This window comes from Pongo pygmaeus, chromosome 10, assembly GCF_028885625.2.
Source record: "Pongo pygmaeus isolate AG05252 chromosome 10, NHGRI_mPonPyg2-v2.0_pri, whole genome shotgun sequence".
Lineage (NCBI taxonomy): Eukaryota > Metazoa > Chordata > Mammalia > Primates > Hominidae > Pongo > Pongo pygmaeus.
The window spans coordinates 62,668,186-62,690,437 of NC_072383.2; the positions used below are offsets into that span (position 1 = coordinate 62,668,186).

The following is a 22,252-nucleotide window of genomic DNA, read 5'->3' on the forward strand; positions in this document are numbered from 1 at the left end:
GGGAGGTAGAATTACTGTTTACTCAGATGGGAGGAGTAGGTGAGGTGTGTGTGTGTCTGTACATGTAGGTAGGGTAGGTGGTGGAATAAGTGATTGGTTTTGGATCTGTTAAGGTTGAGATGCCTATTAGATATCTAATTTGAAGGTATCAAGTGAGCATTTGGATATATGCTTCTGAGGTTAGGAGAGAAGTCTGGCTGGATATATAAATCAATGTTTATTTCTGCTAAATCATGTTTAAATACCAAAACTTGAAATACACACTTAGGATATTAATTTATAAGCCTAATCTTTGTATTTCTAGAATTTGAAAATTGAGGGTTCCTCAAAATAGTCATAAAAATGACATTATGAAATATAACTTTCAGAAACAGATTTTCTGGATAAGATAATCAAAGGGTAAAAATATCCAGTGGCTCTTTTTAAAAACTTACTCATTATGGAAGCCCATCTGTCAGTTTTGTGTATGTGTGTGAGAGGGATGGTTTAAAGGCAGAGGCCACTCCATGGTGAAAAAAAGCCTCATTCACCATGAGTGACCAGATGGCTCTTGCCCAAGTATGGAGAGCAATACAGAGCCAAGTAAAACAAGCTTATGAGATTATACAGGTTATTCAATGAACAGAAATATGATTTGAAAATCTTCTTGGTTTGTCTTTCTGACAGTATCCCTAATGCCTGGATTGCTGCTTGACACATAGTGGGAACTCAACAAATATTTATTGAAAGAGTAAATGAAAGGCCCTAAATGGTGCAAATCAGTACAGCAAACATTTCAGTAGGCTCTTGTAGATTTCTACTTATGAGCGATAGCTGGTCTAGGGACATTTCCCATTTTCTTGTTGAATGCAATAACTACTTTCTAATAAAGATGAAGTTGTATGTTCTACTTTGGCATTCTCCTTTGTCTATGTAATATTTTAGGTTTGGTTGACCTTGGCAGATCATTATTTGCACAGTATAGCCATTGACTGGGACAAAACCATGCGCTTCACTTTCAATGAAAGGAGTAATCCTGATGATGACTCCATGGGAATTCAGATAGTCAAGGTAATGCCCCTGAACTTGGCCTGTCATCCTAATATAGAAGAAAGACTCTAAGAGCCAGTTGCTTTTTGGACAGAGGATCAAATGATCTCTACCTTCTGGTTTGAATGTCTGTATATTTTCTGCCTTCTCATTTCATTAGCTTTTTCATGGAGAACCTTGACAATGTGTTGTCTGCATAAATTTAAATGTTACCAGTAAGAAGAAAATGATTGCAAATGAGCTTTCATTCATATTCAACTTATTAATCTTCCTCACACTATAGGAAGAATGCTTTGTCATGGGTCAATGATGCCAACTGGATTTTTATATAAAAGTCACTGATTGAAAAAGCTGGTTAAGTGTATTTCATATGAGAATCATTTGGTTCTTATTAGGGTCTTTGATAGTTTCTTAACTGCCAGTTTCTAAAGACAGGTTCACAGCTGGGGTCTACTTCCAACCAAATACTTGTGGGTTCAAGCCAGCTGTGTAGGCAGTTGTGGCTTGCTTACCTGGATTATTACAGTTGAACAGAGCCTGGTGCTAAAAGCCAAGGATACTGATTCTGTTTGATCCCAGTATTATCCTCTTACATAAGGCTCTAGCACATGGTTTTTGATTTTATATGAGTACATTACAGTGTGATACTAAGCTAGGGTTTTAAAAGGAAAGTTGTTTCATCCAAATTTTGGCCACCTCAAGATGGCTAATGTTTTGGCATATTTGGAGATTTTTTTTAAGGAGGAAGTACTAACTAAAATGAGCTACTTTCTGTTCTAACTTGGTTTCAGACAAATGCTAAAAAAGTTATGCAATTTTACATTGTGTACTAAAAAGCCTTTGCATTATTCACATTTAAGCTATATATTTGGAATTTTAGAATATGTTTTACAGAGATGAAGTATCTCATATTTGAAATATTTCCTTTTTGTCTAACTGGTGAATTAAGGCAATGAACCTTTTGTAACAATCATCTTATTAAGAGTATCTTTTTTTTTTCTCATTGAAGTGAATGCTGTGTCAGTTAATGACTTCAGCTCTTGAAAATTGTAGTTCCTGCTTAGTAATTAAATTATAGATATTATCTTCATTAAAGCATAGCAAATATTTCTGTCTTTCTTATATACATTCATAAAATAATTTGAATAGAATGATTTTTCTCTATAATCACATTTTTTGCTGTTTTGATTTCACTCCTTTATGTTATTTAGAGTTTTGATAGCTAAATATTATACTTTATTTGTAGAAAGGAAGAATGTTAGCTTCAATCATACATGTATTGTGATGACTATTGTTTTATCTGAGAAATATTATTAAAACAAACTATCAATTTATATGAAATTATAATGTAATTATTGTTAATTCTGAGCTACTTTTTGTGGTAATCCTGGAAACATTTTAAGTTGAAAATTTGCCTGACTGAAATTCCCCTTGCAAATCTCTCTTAAACAGCGTATTACAAAATATTATGAAAAAGAAAGCTAAAAATGCATTTTGGCTCATTTGCATAAAACATACACATTTTTGAAAAATAAAATTTATGTTGATAATTTGACTCCGTTTATTGAGTCAAAAAATAAGGTATTTTTTTGGAAAGAATATTAGGAGTTATTTTTGAAAATATTGTTTCCCTTCCATTTAGGACCTTCACCGCACAGGCTGTAGTTCTTACTGTGGCCAGGAGGCTGAGCAGGACAGGGTTGTGTTGAAGCGGGTGCTACTGGCCTATGCCCGATGGAACAAAACTGTTGGGTACTGTCAAGGCTTTAACATCCTGGCTGCACTAATTCTGGAAGTGATGGAAGGCAATGAAGGGGATGCCCTGAAAGTGAGTAGCAGGCTCTGACAAAGGCAATGGACATTCTTCTGAGAGTGAGAAATTGGAACTATAATCTCTCTTCCTTGATGTCTCATCCTTTTCCAAGGTGTTTGCCACACCTTTGTAATGACCTATGATAGCATTTCCTCCAGGTTAGAGCCATGTCAAGTGACAGATTCATGTAGCTGCCAACTATGAGGCAAATGATTGTGTGTTTAGTCTCATTTATAAGACATCATATTTTTAAAGCAAGTTAAATATTAATTGTATTAATTATTCATTGCTGTTCAACAAATTAGCTGCTTAAAACAGCAAACATATTATCTTACAGTTTCTTTGTGTCAGAAATCTAGGCACAGCCTAACTGCCTCAAGGACGCATCATTGTCGCTGTTGGTTGGTGTTGCGATCTCATCTGAAGGCTCAATTGGGGGTGGGCATTGGCTTTCAAGTTTGTTTATGTGGTTGTTGGCAAGATTTAATTCCTCACAGGCTGTTGGACTGAGGCCCCGGTTCCTTGCTGGCTGTTGACTGGAGGCCTTTTATAGTTTCTTGCCATGTGGCCTCTCCATCTCTCAACCCAGTGGCTGGCACCCCCAAAGTGAACAAGAGAGTAAAAGATAGTGAGCAAGGCAAAAGAGTTTAAGTTACAGATTTGTAGCCAAACATCAGAAGTGACATCCCTCTATATTTCCATATTCTGTTCTTTAGAAGCCAGTCACCAGGTTCAGCTCATAGTCAAGTTGGGAAGGGCTCATACAAGGGTGTGACTCAGGGGTCATGTTAGAACTGCCTTCCGTACTAGTTATGCTTAATTTTGATTGGATTGCCTTATTGAGTTGCTTTACTCTTTCATATTTGGAGCAAGATATGGAGGAGTTGGGCTGAGAGTGAGTGTCTAAGGAAGGTGTTTGCATGGAGAAGCATTATGGAGTTGACTTATATTAATATCTTTTAATCTTTGATGCCTAGGACCTTTATTAGTTAAAACAAATTTTAAAAACATGTTGAGATGGGGCACTAGTGATTTAAGCTTATTAGTTTGCATGTGTGTCAGTGAGTCACCAGAAATAGAATGCTTATGAGAAATGAAGCATTTTAAATGTGGAGGCTAATGCCTATTTGCTTAAGGCAATGTGGGATTACTAATTCATATTTGAACTTTTAAACTGCTCTTGATTGCAATGCTTTGTGATGTATGAGATAGATACTTAGTCTTCGTGTTCAAGAACCGCCCCCCACTGCAACCCCACTCCCAACAACTTGTGTTTGACTGTGGTGAATACCTTATTGATACTGTCAATCACTGATTAATGTGATGTGGAAAAATAAACAAATGTTCCTTTTGGTTTTATACATATGATGGTGGACTAGTTATAAATCCAGCTTGACATGATCTAAATCTGTATTCAGCCTCTCACTTTTTCCATTGATGTATTTAAGGAAGCAGCTTTGAAGTTACTTGTTCATCAAAAAGGTGAGGGTAGGAGAGGGAGGAAGGCAGTGACAAATACATGACTTTAAGATGTTTTTTATTAAGAAGCAGTTTTGTTTACTCAGTCTATCAGCTTTCATCAGTTTTTTCTTTTTTTCAGATGGAATTGTATGACGATAAAATGGGAATTGTTCTCTAGAGCAATTCGAATAAGTGAATCAAGTTAGGGGGTTGGATGGAGATGTTCAGGGAAGGAAATGTACATGCCAATCAAATTATAAAAGGGCTCAGTAATACTTGAGAAACTAGAAATTAAAAACTCACATAAATATATGGATTAGATAAAGATGAGAAACTGAATATTTCAGCCCCCATGAAAATGAACTCCATGCAATGAGATGATGTCATCATCCTTCAAGAGTGTGTAGCTCTTGTGTTTAGACATTTAATATGCAGAGGAAGGTTGGCTTCATGAAGAAACACTTCTGATGTCGAGGAGAATATTGGATGTCTGTTTTTCCAGCATGGCCTCTACAAGTCATAATTACTAGGGAAACATAGTTTATTAGAAATAGGTGAACCATTTTTCCTGCTATTTAGCACTTAAGTTTTTACTTAGCAAATCATTTATTTTTAATCTTTTGTTAAAAATTCAGAGCTCTCCCATTATTTAGCCAAATCTTTTTATTTATTTATTTTTTTTGAGATAGAGTCTTGCTCTGTCACCCAGGCTAGAGTGCAGTGGCATGATCTTGGCTCACTGCAACCTCCACCTTCCAGGTTCAAGCAATTCTCCTGCCTCAGCCTCCTGAGTAGCTGGAATTATAGGTACACACCACCACGCCCAGCGAATTTTTGTATTTTTAGTAGAGATGGGGTTTCACCATGTTGGCCAGGCTGGTCTCAAACTCCTGACTTCTCAGGTGATCCTCCTGCCTCAGTCTCCCAAAGTGCTGGGATTACAGGCATGAGCCACCGTGCCTGGCTTTTTTTTTTGATCTAAGATTTGACCTTGGAAATACAGTGGTGAGTGGTTTGAGTGAGCTGGCTCTATGTCTTCACATCAGACATTGAGATGCCTTCAGATAGAGAATTTCACTGTCACAGGAATTAGTATGATAATTGAAGAATTTTTTTTTTTGCTTGCTTTCATGTAATTTTGAGGGATCATAATTTCTCAATAAAAACCAAATATCTTTCTCAGCACTATATATCTTATCCTTAGATGAAAAATACAACAGTTGTCAGTGTATGTCCTTTACGTCTGCATTCATGATCCTGTAAATTCCTCTAATCCTGATCCATAGAGTGCTAGGTTCCTGCAAGGGTGCTCTACCATGCTGAAACTTGCTCTCCTCATCAGCTGCTGCCTCCCAGAACCTCCTCTTCCCGCAAAGAAAGAATTTATTCCTTTCTTGTTGCTGAGCTTTTATTTCCAAGATGATGTTACGTTTACCTGGTAAATTTTATCCTAATGTAAGAAGGCTAAGGCCTTCTGGGTCTGGCTACCTTACAACAAAGGAGAGGGTCCTCTTCGAGAGCATGCCCCTGCCCTACTGACTCATTCAAAACTGTGACCCTGAAAAGTGGAAATTATAAGCTGGGGAGGAGGAGAAAATGGGCCCTTGGCAGGGCGGGAGATTTTTGTTTTTTGTGGGGCAGGGGGCTGGAAATAGAGTTTTACAGTATCCTGAATGTCAAAATGTGAGATAGCTACTTTTCCATCAACATAGAGCCCGTTATGTATATAGAGCCAGTTATGATTTTGTTCTTAATTTTGTTTTTCTGGTGCTTTGGGGAAGGAGCTCGTCTTTTAGGGAGTGGGTCAGGTACATAGCATGCCAGACCTTTTAAGAATGAAGCCGCCTGAATTAGCACCTGGATACTCTTCAGAGAACTGCAAAGAAAGAAAGTAGAGGTAGTGATTCAATACTATTATAACTCTGAAAATATCTGACTTCTCCGATTCCACTGTACAAATGAGCCTAAACATTGAATGGAAATACATGGTTCCAGGTATTTTTGTTGGTAAGAGTTTGGTGGGAAAGAAACAGGGATTGACATACAGAACTCATATGTATTTAGCTGGGTCATTCTAGAGGTTCTTGACATTTTAGGAAAGGTAATACAAGTAGAAAAATCAAAATGAAAATAGCAATTTGAAGAACTTCTATAACAGCCTTATGAAAGAAATACAGATTCTGAAAAGTACTATTTGTTCAAGCAAAGCATAGTTGCATTTTCCCAGGAAGCGGACAAAGAGCCAACATAAGTTGCTCTAATAGCCCAGGTTGATGGTGAGTAAATCTTGAGAGCTGCTTCAGTGGGGGTGTTTTATGATAGGCCTGCTCTTAGTTTTCATATTGAGGTTGTAAAACTGTGCTGACATCAAGGAGCCAATACTGAGGCTCTGTTGGCTGCTGCACAAGCTTGGGCTTTGCCATTTTTCAGAATGACACTAAGGGTTGCATAATCACAGCTACTTATGGGCCGAACTCAGGTCTAGCAACCTGTCTAGAAATTTCAGACAGCAGCGGACTTGGGGTCTGAGTTACTTAGATGATTATGCCACATGCTCCCTAGCCAGGCTGTAGGAGAGCCTTGTAAATCTGGAACATTTGGTACTGATACATTTAAGGATAGTGTGCTTTGGCTAACAGCATTTTATCTATTTGAATACTTATTTTCTCTTTAGGACGTGTTGGGATCCCAGTTTTTACAAAGCAGTCTTAAGCTTTATCTTTTTTTCTTTAGATTATGATTTACCTTATTGATAAGGTACTTCCCGAAAGCTATTTTGTCAATAATCTCCGGGCATTGTCTGTGGATATGGCTGTCTTCAGAGACCTTTTAAGAATGAAGCTGCCGGAATTATCTCAGCACCTGGATACTCTTCAGAGAACTGCAAACAAAGAAAGTGGAGGTAGGTTTCAATGCTATTATAACTCTGGAAATATTTGTCTTCTCTGATTCCACTGTACAAATGAGCCTAAACATTGAATGGAAATATATATTTCCAGGTATTTTTGTAAGAGCTTGGTGTAATGAAATAGATTTTTAGAGAATGAAAACAAAACTGAAAATAACAAAAGGCCACATGTTGAACCTCTAACTGGTCATAATTAGGAAGTCAGTCAAGAGCCTAATACTAGTACCAGATCAACAACTGAAATGAGGTACTCTGGATGGAGTACCATGTACACATCTTACTATCTAGTTAAACTGCTCTAAGCTGGCACCAAACCTGTAGGAGTCTTTAAAACTGAGCTACAGGTACAATTTAGTACAAACTGGTTTTACCTGAACCATTGAGATTATGAAAGAGTAGCTAAGAGCCGCTGCTATCTATTGGGCATCATCCAGCTTTTGGAAGTATCTGAGCTCATCGCTGTCATTATACCTACTACTTGTACTTCCCTGGCTGTGCGTACAGAATAGTCAGGAGTTTGTTGTGTTTCCTCCAAACCAGTGGTCCCCAACCTTTTTGGCACCAGGGACTGGTTTCAGGGAAGACAGTTTTTCCACAGACCAGGGCTTGGGGGATGGTTTCAGGATGATTCAAGCACATTTATTGTGTACTTTATTTCTATTATTATTACATTGTAATACATAATGAAGTAATTACACAACTCACTGTAATGTAGGATCAGTGGGAGCCCTGAACTTGTTTTCTTGCAACGAGATGGTCCCAACTGGGGGTGATGGGAGAAAGTGACGGATCATCAGGCATTAGATTCTCATAAGGAGCACGAAACCTAGATCCCTCACGTGCACAGTTCACAATAGGCCTTGTGCTCCTATGAGAATCTAATGGTGCTGCTGATCTGACAGGAGGCAGAGCTCAGGTGGTAAACAATGGGGAGTGGCTGTAAATACAGATGAAGTTTTGCTTGCTGCTCACCTCCTGCTGTGTGGCCTGGTTCCTAGCAGGCCATGGACCTAGAGACACCTGAGTGTCTCTAGGCATTTCCTTCTAAACCATTTGAATAATCTCATTTAACTTGTCTCTGCAGTATAACTGTGTGGATTTTATAATGCTTCCGGATAGGCCAATCTTCCCTGTCCCCTAGTCAGACACACTTTAGTGAGCTACATGTTTTTACCCAAGTACCTTGCACTTGGCTGTGAGGAACAACCTCAGATTCTAGTCTCCGAACAAAGATACTCCCATTGTTCATAGGTAAGGAAGAAGAAAATGAATATAGGAAAACAGGCATCTTTTTGTTTACACTTAGGTATAATTGTACATATTGGCTGTAATTTGAAGGGAGAATCAGTGTAAATATCTAAATATTTATATTTCATAAAAATACATACTGATCACATAAAGTAAGAGGGAGTACTATGTTTTTAATAAATTCAGAAATTTCAAGATTTGCTGGACCCCAGATCTTTAGTTGGAAATATTTTTAAATGTAATGTTTATTCTCTATTTTGGGATTTTCCAGCTGTCTTTCTGTTAATGATTTCTAGTTTAACTCCACTGTGGTCTGAGAACTGTGTATAACTTAAGAAGTTGATAGATAATTTATAGTGAGCAATTTATTCTTATCAAAGCAGCAGCATTTGAATATAAGTGGGCATTATATGATTTTGAAAATCTGATGGCTTTTGCTTTTGAGAGGATGAAGTCCTTTCTTTTTCTTCTATTTTTGGTGAGGAAAACTTTCTCCTTAATTTTCAGCTCACTACAATAGGTAGAGCCAAAGTAAGTTTTAGGTTAAGATTTCTGAAGTATTGTAAATATTTTTTGAAGTTCATATTTATTAAGCATACCTGTGTTCTTCCAGAAACATGGCAGGAAAAAGAAAGAACAAGAATTTAGAAATATGAAGAAATCAGTCAGGAAATATAACAAATTTGAGTGGACATGGAAGACTAGAAAAGGGTATCTGCATATGCTGCCAATCATCAGTTCTGAAGGAATTGAATGTGTTTGTTTTATTTCAGGTGGATATGAGCCCCCACTTACAAATGTCTTCACGATGCAGTGGTTTCTGACTCTCTTTGCCACATGCCTCCCTAATCAGACCGTTTTAAAGATATGGGATTCAGTCTTCTTTGAAGGTTCAGAAATCATCCTAAGGGTGTCGCTGGCTATCTGGGCAAAATTAGGAGAGTAAGTGATTTCTACCTTCTGCTCTGTTCTGTGACGTTGAGGGCCTTAAACAGTTTTTGTGCTCTGATGTGTAAAGCATCAATATTTAAGTGAAATGAGAAAGTTGTGAACTTTTAAAATTGCTTTAGCCTCCTGAAATCTCAGCAGGCTCATTGCTGGCACATGCAGTCTGTTTTGGAGAAGGGGGCAGACGCCTTTAGGCCTGTAGATTCTCCCACTCCTCAAGTGCTTGTGTCCTGGCTGGTTCACTCTTTGTCAGCATCTCTTTGGACACTAGTTGGGAAGAGGGAAAGGAACTTAGGTGGCAGAGAAACTGAAAGATCTGGTTAGGAGTAGGTGAATTTGTTTGTTAACATCACAATTTGGATTATTGATGAATCTTTATTTTGTTCTGCCTTTTAGGGCTGTGATAAAATCAAATGAGATAACAAGGTATCTAGCCTGGTAGAACACATAGAACTTCTTTCCTTTCATTAAGAATTAATTCTCTTGTTGGAATCTGTTATTGCCAAAACATATTACCAAATAGATTTTGCTTATATTCTTTACTAGTAGCAGGGCTGAAAAAGATAGGGTATTTTTCATTCACCTTTGATATATTATGATTACTACATAAATATTGTGCCTTTTGGGTAATGGAAGAAGCATTAGGATGAAACTTAAGAAGCAGTGAAGTTTTTACCATTTCTCTTCTGGAGCTATAAATGACGAGTGGGTTCCCATAGACAACGTGTCGCAAAGCTAGTAAATCACTGGCACTGTTTTGTTTCAAAAACCTTTTAACTAGCCTTTGTATTTATGGTAAGTTGTTTCCTGGGAGACTTCTGGCATTTTTAACAATTTTGCAAAGAAAGATCCACCAACTATCGGCCGAGCGCAGTAGCTCATGCCTATAATCTCAGCACTTTGGGAGGCTGAGGCGAGTGGGTCACGAGGTCAGGAGATCGAGACCATCCTGACTAACACAATGAAACCCCGTCTCTACTAAATATACAAAAAATTAGCCCGGCGTAGTGGCGGGTGCTAGTATTACCAGCTACTTGGGAGGCTGAGGCAGGAGAATGGCATGAACCCAGGGGACGGAGCTTGCAGTGAGCCAAGATCACACCACTACACTCCAGCCTGGATGACAGAGCGAGACTCCATCTCAAAAAAAAAAAAAAAAGATCCACCAACTATCAATTCAGGGACTTAAAAAATTATTATTGTGTGTGTTTTTAAACATCACTTAGCTATCTCCTTTGCTTTGGTTTTATTGTACATTGCTTTTCAGCTGGGTAAATAAATTCATCTGTATGGGATTTGGTGTGCTATTTACTTATCTCTCATTACCTCCCAATAGCTGCCTCTTGCTGCAGCCATGTATTTCCAACTTACTCTATACATTGTAAGCCCTTTGAGCTTTGATAGTTTCTTTGGGTGTGATAGTCCAGTTGCTGCATAGCTGGTTTATAACATTAAAATAGTAAAGCACTTTACTGTATGATGAGTCAGTTATAATTGCCTTTGTGTTGGTTCTTCATGAAGGAGCAGGAAGAAAAGAGGTGATCCTGGTTTTACTTCTCTCTATCCATTTATCTGTAGGATCAGAATTTATTCCTAAGATCATCCCAGGGATGTCACACTGTTGAAATAATAATAGCTGCAACAAAAGCCAATATTCATTGAGCACTTGCAATGAACAGGTGCTGTTCTAATTACTCTGGATGGATAAACTCATGTATTCTTCATCATCCTATGAAGTATGCACTGTTGTCATCTCCATTTTATAGATGTGAGAATTGAGGCACAGAGAAGTTCAGTTAATTGTCTAAAGTCACGCAATTACTAAGTGGAATGGCCTGAATTTGAACCCAGGCATTCTTGGCTCTAGAGTCTGTGCTTTTAATAATGTGAATCTACTGATAATAAATGGCTAGTCTTTTTGAAGTTTAGAGGATATATGAATCGGAATGATAGAATTTTAACTCTTTCAGTTTTTGCTTATTATAATTCTATATGTTTTGAGCATGCAGCTTGTTAAGGGAAAGGAAAGGCAATTGACATACATCATAAGTGCCTGCAGTGTCTGCCATTGTGTTAGGCAGTTTAAACACATCATCTCATTCAGTTTTCCCAATAACCCTGTGGAGTAGATAGGGTTATTCTCCCTGTCTTTTCAGTAAGAAAATTTCCCCAGGAAGGTTAATTAGCTAGTTCATAGTCACACAGCCAGTGAATAGCAGAACTGGGACTTCAATATGGATCTTTCTGACTCTAGTGCCTGTAATCTTCCCCACAAACTTCCTGTTGGAAAAACCATAAAAGCATATAGGTAATCTCCAGTTTATGTACACCTGAGTAACATGTGCCTTATATATGGTGATCCAGGACCTCTCCTTTCACCTGACTTCTGCAACTTGGAATTTCTACCTTTTGCTCACCCCAAGGGTACTTGGGAATATGTAAATTGTAGACCATCAGCACACCATCACTAGCATCTCTTTATGTGTCCTTTCTCCTCTGCCCCTGCTGTTTTGGTTTCCTCTCTTGTCACCCCATGCCTGGCCCACTGTGGTGTGTCCTCCTTGGTTTCCTCATGGTAATCCACACTTGCCGTGCCACCTCCAGGCAGACCTTGCCAAGGGCACAGCTGTTTCCTCACTCCCTATTTAAAGCCTTTTCGTGACTCATGTTCTTTAGAGGCTCAGCTGGCAGGTGAGGCCTTTGCTCTCTGCTCTCAGTAGCTGTCTTCCCTCAGCTCTCACTGGCTTCCTCTGGTCCTGCAACCACTACCCCCATGCTGGTCTCGCTGGTTGTGCAGAGCTACTTGCAGTTCCCCAGATAAGGCCTGCTATCTCCTGCATCTGTGTCTTTGGGATGCTTTTTCTTCCTTGTCAGCCTGAAAAACAGTTTTCAAAACTCATCTCAAGCATTATTTCTCTTCCTTACCTCCCAGGGTAAACTTAAGCACCTTTCATTCATGCCCACAAGCTGCTCTACACTTTTATAGTAATACTTCAGCAGTTTATTCCATTCATTTATTTACATTTGTGGCAATGGGATTAGAACAACACTCCAGAACCTATGGTTTTTCCATAATCATATTATTTTGGATGGCTTTACAGAAATCCCCCAATATTAGTATGTATCAAAGTGTAGGTCTTCTGGTTGGTGGGAAACTAGAGTTATCCTACAATACAAACAACGTTGTCATATAAAATGGAAATACCTAGGCTGGGTGCCATGGCTCATGCCTGTAATCCCAGCACTTTGAGAGGCCGAAGCAGGTGGATCACTTGAGGCCAGGAGTTTGAGACCAGCCTGGCCAACATGGTGAAGCCCCATCTCTACTAAAAATACAAAAAATCAGCAGAGCGTGGTGGCGGGTGCCTGTAGCCTCAACTACTTGGGAGGCTGAGGCAGGGGGATTGCTTAAACCCAACAGGTGGAGGTTGCAGCGGGCCAAGATCACATCACTGTGCTCCAGCCTGGGCAACAGAGCGAGACTTTGTCACAATAAATAAAAAATAAATAAATAAATAAACAAACAAAATGGAAATACCTGGTACTCTTTGCTTTGGGCTCTTCTCTTTTCCCCTTTCTAGAAGAAAGATTGAAGTCTAACCTGGCTCACAGGTAGCCAAGTGACTGTCAGATTCTTTATTTACATGTAGAACTGAATGCAAGAAGAGGTGTAATCTCCAACTAGCAGCAGCACCCTGAGAAGAACTCAGAAAATTCTGCCTGTGAAAACACCCCATGGACTGATGAAATATGCAGATACAGTTCTTGTAATTTTCATCTTTTATTCTACTGTGGTTTGGTTTTAAATCTATTATATTAATGATACCACTGTTTGCAGATTAAGACCAACAGAGTCCCTTAAAGGAGATAATTGTTTTTTAGTACCCAGTTTCATGGTTATGCTTTCTAACGAGTGGTGGGAATTCTTATGTGTAGATTGTGTCCCATGGAAGCAATAAAGATGCCACAGGTGGGATTGTGAGGCTAGGAGAGCCAAGTAGGAATGACAGGATTTATCCAAAACGAGTACCTCAAAGTTGCTTTTGGTATTTTTAAATGTTTCATCCACAGTGGGCTTTACAAATATCAGGATTTTGATATTTGTTGATTGATAACTTGAGTTATTTGACGGCAAAAGCAACTGCCCCCCCCCCCTTTTTGAGACAGGGTCTCACTCTGTTATCCAGGCTGGATTGCAGTGGTGCTATCATGGTTTACTGCAGCCTTGGCCTCCGAGGCTCAGGTGATCCTCCTGCTTTAGCCTCCTGAGTAGCTGGGACCACAGGTGTGCACCACGATACCCAGCTGATTTTTAAAATTATTTGGAGAGATGGGGTCTTGCTGCATTGAGGCTCCTGGCCTCAAGCAGTCCTCCCACCCCAGCCTCCCAAAGTGCTGGGATTATAGGCATGAGCCACCATGCCCAGTCCAACATATCTTATACCTGCAGCGTGTACTGTTACACAGCATGGATGCCCTAAACAAGTTCTATTTTCTGTCCTTTCTTTATCTAGGCAGATAGAATGTTGTGAAACAGCAGATGAATTCTATAGCACCATGGGGCGCCTTACCCAGGAGATGCTAGAGAATGATCTTCTGCAAAGCCATGAACTCATGCAGGTGAGTGGGCAACATGGAGCAGCTTGGCTCAGGGAACCCTGGGCATGGTGGGAACAACCAGTGCCAGAGCAGCAGTTTTGAGAAATGTGCTTGGTTAGCTGTCAGACTTAGTTTCTCAAATTGACCAAGAGTCTGTTTATAATTTGATAAGAATCTATGTCATAGAAGGAAGGAAGAAATGAATGATGGATATTTGTTGTAGCTTTCCATCAGACTGTGTTGCTTAGAAGTCATTAGCAGCAATATAAACTGGAAAAATACACTGGAAAAACAAAATCACCAAGTGCTTATTCTGAATTTTATTCTTAGTCTTTCTTTTCTTTTTTGAGACTGTCTCATTCTGTCACCCTGGCTGGAGTGCAGTGACACAATCGTTGCTCACTGTAGCCTCTGTCTCCTGGGCTTAAGTGATCCTCCCACCTCAGCCTCCTGAGCAACTGGGACTACAGGCATATGCCACCATACAGCTAATTTTTTATTTTTATTTTTGTATAGATGGAGTCTTGCTATGTTGCCTAGGCTAGTCTTGAACACCTAGACTCAAGTGATCCTCCCACTGTGGCCTTCCTAAGTGCTGGGATTATAGGCATGAACCACTGTGCCCAGCCTACTTAGACTTGTAGGGGGAAACACTTATTGTGGGGAATAAATTATTGAGGATAAAAAAGATTATTCTCATCAGCATTTTGATTCATTTGTTTTGCCCACATTTTCAACTCAGGTAATTATATATTAATCATAAATTTTAAAGTGAAAGACTTGAAGGGTTTGGTTATTTTTTATGGCATGTTACTGTACCTCAATATCATATTCATCAAGTTTTTGAAATTGACAGCAAGTATAGAAAAAATAGCTGTCTTATTAACACTTATTCTTCCATTAGATTCTTTTTTTAATTTTTAATTTTTGTGGGCACGTAGTAGGTGCATATATTTATGGGGTACATGAGACACTTTGATACAGGCATGCAATGCATAATAATCATGTCAGGGTAAATGGGGTATTCATCTCCCCAGATGTTTATCCTTTGTGTTACAAACAATCCAATTATACTTTTAAATTTATTTCTAAATGTACAATTAAATTACTATTGACTATAGTCACCATGTTGTGCTATCAAATACTAGGTCTTATTCCTTCTTTCTAACTACTTTTTGTACCCACTATCTCTACTTCTCTATCAACTACTCTTCCCAGCCTCTGGAAACCATCCTTCTACTGTCTATCTCCATCAGTTCAATTGTTTTAATTTTCAGCTCCCACAAATAAGTGAGAACATTCAAAGTTTGTCTTTCCATGCCTGGCTTATTTCACTTAATATAATGACCTCCATTTCCATCCACAAATAAGCTCCCACAAATAAGTGAGAACATTCAAAGTTTGTCTTTCCATGCCTGGCTTATTTCACTTAACATAATGACCTCCATTTCCATCCATGTTGTTGCAAATGACAGAATCTCATTCTTCTTTTTATGGCTGAATAGTACTCCATATTGTATATATACCACATTTTCTTTATCCATTCATTGGTTGATGGATACTTAGGTTGCTTCCAAATCTTGGCTATTGTGAACAGTGCTGCGAGAAACATGGGAGTGCAGATACTGTTTTGATATACTGATTTCCTTTCTTTTGGGCGTGTACCCAGCAGGGAATTTTTGGATCATATGGTAGCTCTAATTTTAGTATTTTTTTGAGGAACCTCCAACCTGTTTTCCATAGCGGTTGTACTAATTTACATTCCCACCAAGAGTGTATAAGGGTTCCCTTTTCTCCACATCTTTGCCAGCATTTGTTACTGCCTGTCTTGATTAAAAGCCATTTTAACTGGGTGAGATAATATTTCATTGTCATTTTGATTTGCATTTTTCTGATGATCAGTGATTTTCTGTCCCCAGGCTGGAGTACTTTGGCACCATCTCAGCTCACCAAATCGCGGTTCAATAATTGCTCCAGGGGGCCGAGCGCGATGGCTCACGCCTGTAATCCCAGCGCTTTGGGAGGCCGAGGCGGGCAGATCACCAGGTCAGGAGATCGAGACCATCCTGACTAACACGGTGAAACCCCGTCTCTACTTAAAATACAAAAAATTAGCCGGGCGTGGTGGCGGGCACCTGTAGTCCCAGCTACTCAGGAGGCTGAGGCAGGAGAATGACGTGAACCCGGGAGGCAGAGCTTGCAGTGAGCCGAGATCACGCCACTGCACTCCAGCCTGGGCAACAGAGTGAGACTCCGTTTCAAAAAAAAAAAAAAAATCGCTCCTGGGTTCAAGCGATTCTCGTGCCTCAGCCTCCCGAGTAGCTGGAACTATAGGTGTTTGCCACCATGCGATGCTAATTTTTGTATTTTTAGTAGAGATGGGGTTTCGCCATATTGGCCAGGCTGGTCTCAAACTCCTGACATCAAGTGATCCTCCTGCCGAGCTTGGCCTCCCAAAATGCTGGGATTATAGGCGTGAACCACCGTGCCTGGCCTTGAGCACCTTTTCATAAGCCTGTTCGTCATTTGTATATCCTCTTTTGAGAAATGGCTATTCAGATCTTTTGCTCATTTTTAATCGAATTACAAGATTATAAGAGTTATTTGAGCTACTTGAATATTCTGGTTATTAATCCCTTTTCAGATGAGTAGTTTGCAAATATTTTCTCCCACTCTTTGAGTTGTCTCTTCACGTTGTTGATTGTTTTCTTTGCTGTGCAGGAGCTTTTTAACTTGATATGATCCCATTTGTCCATTTTGCTTTGGGTGTCTGTGCTCGTGGAGTATTACTCAAGAAATTTTTGCCCACTCCAATGTTTTAGAGAGTTTTTCCAATGTTTTATTGTATTAGTTTCATAGTTTGAGGTCTTAGATTTAAGTTTTTAATCCATTTTGATTTATTTTTGTATATGGCAAGAGATAGGGGTCTAGTTTTGTTCTTCTGTGTATGGATGTCTAGTTTTTCTAGCACTATTTATTGAAGAGATTGTCTTTTCCCCAGTGTGTGTTCTTGGCGCCTTTGCCGATAATGAGTTCACTGTAGGTATGTGGATTTGTTTCTGGGTTCTCTGTTCTGTTCCATAGGTCTATGTGTCTAATTTTATGCCATGCTGTTTGGGTTACTATAATAGTAGTATAATTTGAAGTCAAATAATGTGATTCCTCCAGTTTTGTTCTTTTTGCTCAGAATAGCTTTGACTGTTCTGGGTCTTTTGTGCTTCCATATAAATGTCAGGATTACTTTTCTATTTCTGTAAAGAATGTCATTGGTATTTTGATAGAGATTGTATCAAATCTGTAGATTGCCTTAGGTAGTGTGGACATTTTAACAATATTGATTCTTGCAATCCATGAATGTGTTGTATCTTCCCATTTTTTTGTGTCCTCTTCAATTTCTTTCATTAATGTTTTATGGTTGTGATTGTAGAGCTCTTTCATTTCTTTGGTTAACTTAATTCCTAGGTAGTTAATTTTATTTGTTGCTATTATAAATGGGATTTTAAAATTTCTTTTTCAGATTGTTCACTGTTTGCATATAGAGATGCTACTGATTTTTCTTTGCTGGGAGACTTTTTATTATGGCTTCAGTCTTGTTACTTGTTACTGGTGTGTTTAGGTTTTGGATTCCTTCATTGTTCAATCTTGGTAGGTTGTATGTGTCTAGGAATTTATCCATTTTCTCTAGATTTTCTGATTTATTGGTATACAGTTGCTCATAGCAGTCACTAATGATTCTTTGATTTTCTGTGGTATCAGTTGTAATGTCTCCTTTTTCATCTCTGAGTTTGTTTATTTGGATCTTCTCTCTTTTTTTCTTAGTCTGGCTACAGGTGTGTCATTTTTATTTATCTTTTCAAAAAATCAACTTTTCATTTCTTTAATCTTTTGTATTGTTTTTTCGTTCAGTTTCATTTATTTCTGCTCTGATCTTTATTGTTTCTTCTACTAATTTCGGGTTTGGTTTGCTCTTGTTTTTCTAGTGCTTTAATATATGTCATTACATTATTCACTTGATGTTTTTCTTCTTTTTTGATGTAGGCACTTATAGCTATAAATTTCCGTCTTAGTACTGCTTTCACTGTGACCCCATAGGTTTTAGTATGTTGTATTTTTATTATTATTTGTTTCAAGAACATTTTCAGTTTCCTTTTTAGTTTCTTCATTGACCCACTGGTCACTCAAGAGCATATTGTTTAATTTGTGTGTTCGTATAGTTTGCAAAATTCCTCTTGTTATTGATTTGTAGTTTTATTCCATTGTGGTCAGAGAAGATACTTGATACTATTTCAATTTTTTGAATATTTTAAGACTTGTTTTGTGACCTAACATATGATCTATCCTTGAGAATGATCCATGTGCTGAAGAGAAAAATGTGTATTCTACAGGTGTTGGAGAAATGTTCTGTAAATATCTACTAGGTCCATTTGTTCTATAGTACAGATTAAATTTGATGATTTTTTTGTTGATTTTGTGTCTGGGTGATCTGTCCAATGCCGAAAGTAGGGTGTTGAAATCTCTAGCCATCACTGGGCTTGGGTGTATCTCTCTCTTTAGCTCTAATAATATTTACTTTATTATACCTGGGTGCTCCAGTGTTGGGTACATATATATTTATAATCATTATATCCTCTTGCTGAATTGACCCCTTTATCATTACATAATGACCTTCTTTGTCTCTTCTTAATTTTTGTCTTGAAATCTATTTTTTCTGATGGAAGTATAGCTACTCCTGCTCCTTTTTTGCTTTCCATTGGCATGGAATCACTTTTTCCATCCCTTCATTTTCAGTCTATGTGTATCTTTTTTTTTTCTTTATTATACTTTAAGTTCTGGGATACATGTGCAGAATGTGCAGGTTTGTTACGTGGGTATATATGTGCCACGGTGGTTTGTTGCCCCCATCAACCTGTCATCGACATTAGGTATTTCTCCTAATGCTATCCCTCCCTTAGCCCCATACCCCGCGACAGGCCCCGGTATTTAATGTTCCCCTCCCTGTGTCCATGTGTTCTTATTGTTCAGCTCCCACTTATAAGTGAGAACCTGTGGTGTTTGGTTTTCTGCTCCTGTGTTAGTTTGCTGAGAATGATGGTTTCCAGCTTCATCCATGTCCCTGCAAAGGACATGAACTCACCCTTTTTTATGGCTGCATAGTATTCCATGGTATATATGTGCCACATTTTCTTTATCCAATCTGTCATTGATGGGCATTTGGGTTGGTTCCAAGTCTTTGCTATTGTGAATAGAGCTGCAGTAAACGTAAGTGTGCATGTGTCTTTATGGTAGAATGATTTATAATCCTTTGGGTATATACCCAGTAATGGGATTGCTGGGTGAAATGGTATTTCTGGTTCTAGATCCTTGAGGAATTGCCACACTGTCTTCCACAATGGTTGAACTAATTTACACTCCCACCAACAGTGTAAAAGCATTCCTATTTCTCCGCATCCTCTCCAGCATCTGTTGTTTCCTGACTTTTGAATGATCACCATTCTAACTGGTGTGAGATGGTATCTCATTGTGGTTTTGATTTGCATTTCTTTAATAACCAGTGATGATGAGCTTTCATATGTTTGTTGGCTGCATAAATGTCTTCTTTTGAGAAGTGTCTGTTCATATCCTTTGCCCAGTTTTTGATGGGGTTTTTTGTGTTTTTCTTGTAAATTCGTTTAAGTTCCTTGCAGATTCTGGATATTAGCCCTTTGTCAGATGGATAGATTACAAAAGTTTTCTCCTGTTCTGTAGGTTGCCTGTTCACTCTAATGATAGGTTCTTTTGCTGTGCAGAAGCTTTTTAGTTTAATTAGATCCCATTTGTCTATTTTGGCTTTTGTGGCCATTGCTTTTTGTGTTTTAGTCGTGAAGTCTTTGCCCATGTCTGTGTCATGAATGGTATCACCTAGGTTTTCTTCTAGGGTTTTTATGGTTTTAGGTCTTACGTTTAAGTCTTTAATCCATCTTGAGTTAATTTTTGTAGAAGGTGTAAGGAAGGAATCCAGTTTCAGTTTTCTGCATATGACTAGCTGGTTTTCCCAACACCATTTATAAATAGGGAATCCTTTCCCTATTGCTTCTTTGTGTCAGCTTTTTCAAAGATCAGATGGTTGTAGATGTGTGGTGTTATTTCTGAGGCCTCTGTTCTGTTCCATTGGTTTATATATTTGTTTTAGTACCAATACCATGCTTTTTTGGTTACTGTAGCCTTGTAGTATAGTTTGAAGTCGGGGTAGTGTGATGCCTCAAGCTTGTTCTTTTTGCTTAGGAGTGTCTTGGCTATATGGGCTCTTTTTTGGTTCCATATGAAATTTAAAGTAGTTTTTTCTAATTCTGTGAAGAAAGTCAGTGGTAACTTGATGGGGATAGCGTTGAATCTATAAATTACTTTGGGCAGTATGGCCATTATCACGATATTGATTCCTCCTATCCATGAGCATGGAATGTTTTTCCATTTGTTTGTGTCCTGTCTTATTCCTTGAGCAGTGATTTGTAGTTCTCCTTGAAGAGGTCCTTCACATCCCTTGTAAGTTGTATTCCTAGGTATTTAATTCTCTTTGTAGCAATTGTGAATGGGAGTTCACTCATGAATTTGCTCTTTGTTTGTCTGTTATTGGTGTAGAGGAATGCTTGTGATTTTTGCACATTGATTTTATATCCTGACACTTTGTTGAAGTTGCTTATCAACTTAAGGAGATTTTGGGCTGAGATGATGGGGTTTTCTAAATATACAATCATGTCATCTGCAAACAGAAACAATTTGACTTCCTCTCTTCCTATTTGAATACCCTTTATTTCTTTCTCTTGCCTGATTGCCCTGGCCAGAACTTCCAATACTATGTTGAATAGGAGTGGTGAGAGAGGACATCCTTGTCTTGTGCCAGTCTTCAAAGGGAATGCTGCTTCCAGCTTTTGCCCATTCAGTATGATATTGGCTGTAGGTTTGTCATAAATAGCTCTTATTATTTTGAGATATGTTCCATCAATACCTAGTTTATTGAGTGTTTTTAGCATGAAGGGGTGTTGAGTTTTATTGAAGGCCTTTTCTGCATCTGTTGAGATAATCGTGGTTTTTGTCATTGGTCTTGTTTATGTGATGGATTACGTTTATTGATTTGCATATATTGAACCAGCCTTGCATCCCAGAGATGAGGCCAACTTGACCGTGGTGGGTAAGCTTTTTGATGTGCTGCTGGATTGGTTTGCCAGTATTTTATTGAGGATTTTTGCATCAATGTTCATCAGGGATATTGGCCTGAAACTTTCTTTTTTTGTTGTGTCTCTGCCAGGTTTTCATATGAGGATGATGCTGGCCTCATAAAATGAGTTAGGGAGGAGTCCCTCTTTTTCTATTGATTGGAATAGTTATAGAAGGAATGGTACCAGCTCCTGTTTGTACCTCTGGTAGAATTTGGCTGTGAACCCATCGGTCCTGGGCTTTTTTTGGTTGGTAGGCTATTACTGCCTCAATTTCAGAACTTGTTATCAGTCTATTCAGGGATTTGACTTCTTCCTGGTTTAGACTTAGGAGGGTGTATGTGTCCAGGAATTTATCCATTTCTTCTAGATTTTCTAGTTTATTTGCATAGAGGTGTTTATAGTATTCTCTGATGGTAGTTTGTATTTCTGTGGGATCAGTGATGATATCTCCTGTATCATTTTTTATTGTGTCTATTTGATTCTTCTCTCTTTTCTTCTTTATTAGTCTGGCTAGCGGTCTATCTATTTTGTTAATCTTTTCAAAAAACCACCTCCTGGATTCATTGATTTTTTTTTGAAGGGTTTTTCATGTCTCTCTCTCCTTCAGTTCCACTCTGATCCTCATTTTATGAGGCCAGCATCATCCTCATACCAAAACCTGGCAGAGAAGCAACAAAAAAAGAAAATTTCAGGCCAATATCCCATTTGCTTGGTAAATCTTCCTCCATCCATTTATTTTGAGCCTATGTAGTCTTTGCACGTGAGATGGGTCTTCTGAATACAGCACACCGATGGGTCTTGACTCTTTATCCAGTTTGCCAGTCTGTGTCTTTTAACTGGGGCATTTAGCCCATTTACATTTAAGATTAATATTGTTATGTGTGAATTAGATCATTATGATGCTAGCTGGTTATTTTCCTCATTAGGTGATGCAGTTTCTCCATAGTGTTGATGGTCTTTACAATTTGGTATGTTTTTACAGTGGTTGGTACCAGTTTTTCCTTTCCATATTTAGTGCTTCCTTAAGGGGCTCTTGTAAGGCAGGCCTGGTGG

At 38.5% G+C, this 22,252-nt stretch overlaps 1 protein-coding gene across 2 annotated transcripts in view; it reads left to right on the top strand.

The window, feature by feature from the left end:
- Positions 1–22,252, top strand: part of TBC1D30 (TBC1 domain family member 30) — a 106,866-nt gene that overhangs the window by 55,370 nt on the left and 29,244 nt on the right. For both annotated transcript variants that reach the window (XM_054442089.2, XM_054442090.1), the window contains 5 exons: positions 925–1,050; positions 2,672–2,857; positions 7,037–7,205; positions 9,233–9,401; positions 13,922–14,027. In XM_054442089.2, the coding sequence (XP_054298064.2) occupies positions 925–1,050; positions 2,672–2,857; positions 7,037–7,205; positions 9,233–9,401; positions 13,922–14,027 (756 nt within the window). The remainder of the gene's footprint in view (positions 1–924; positions 1,051–2,671; positions 2,858–7,036; positions 7,206–9,232; positions 9,402–13,921; positions 14,028–22,252) is intronic.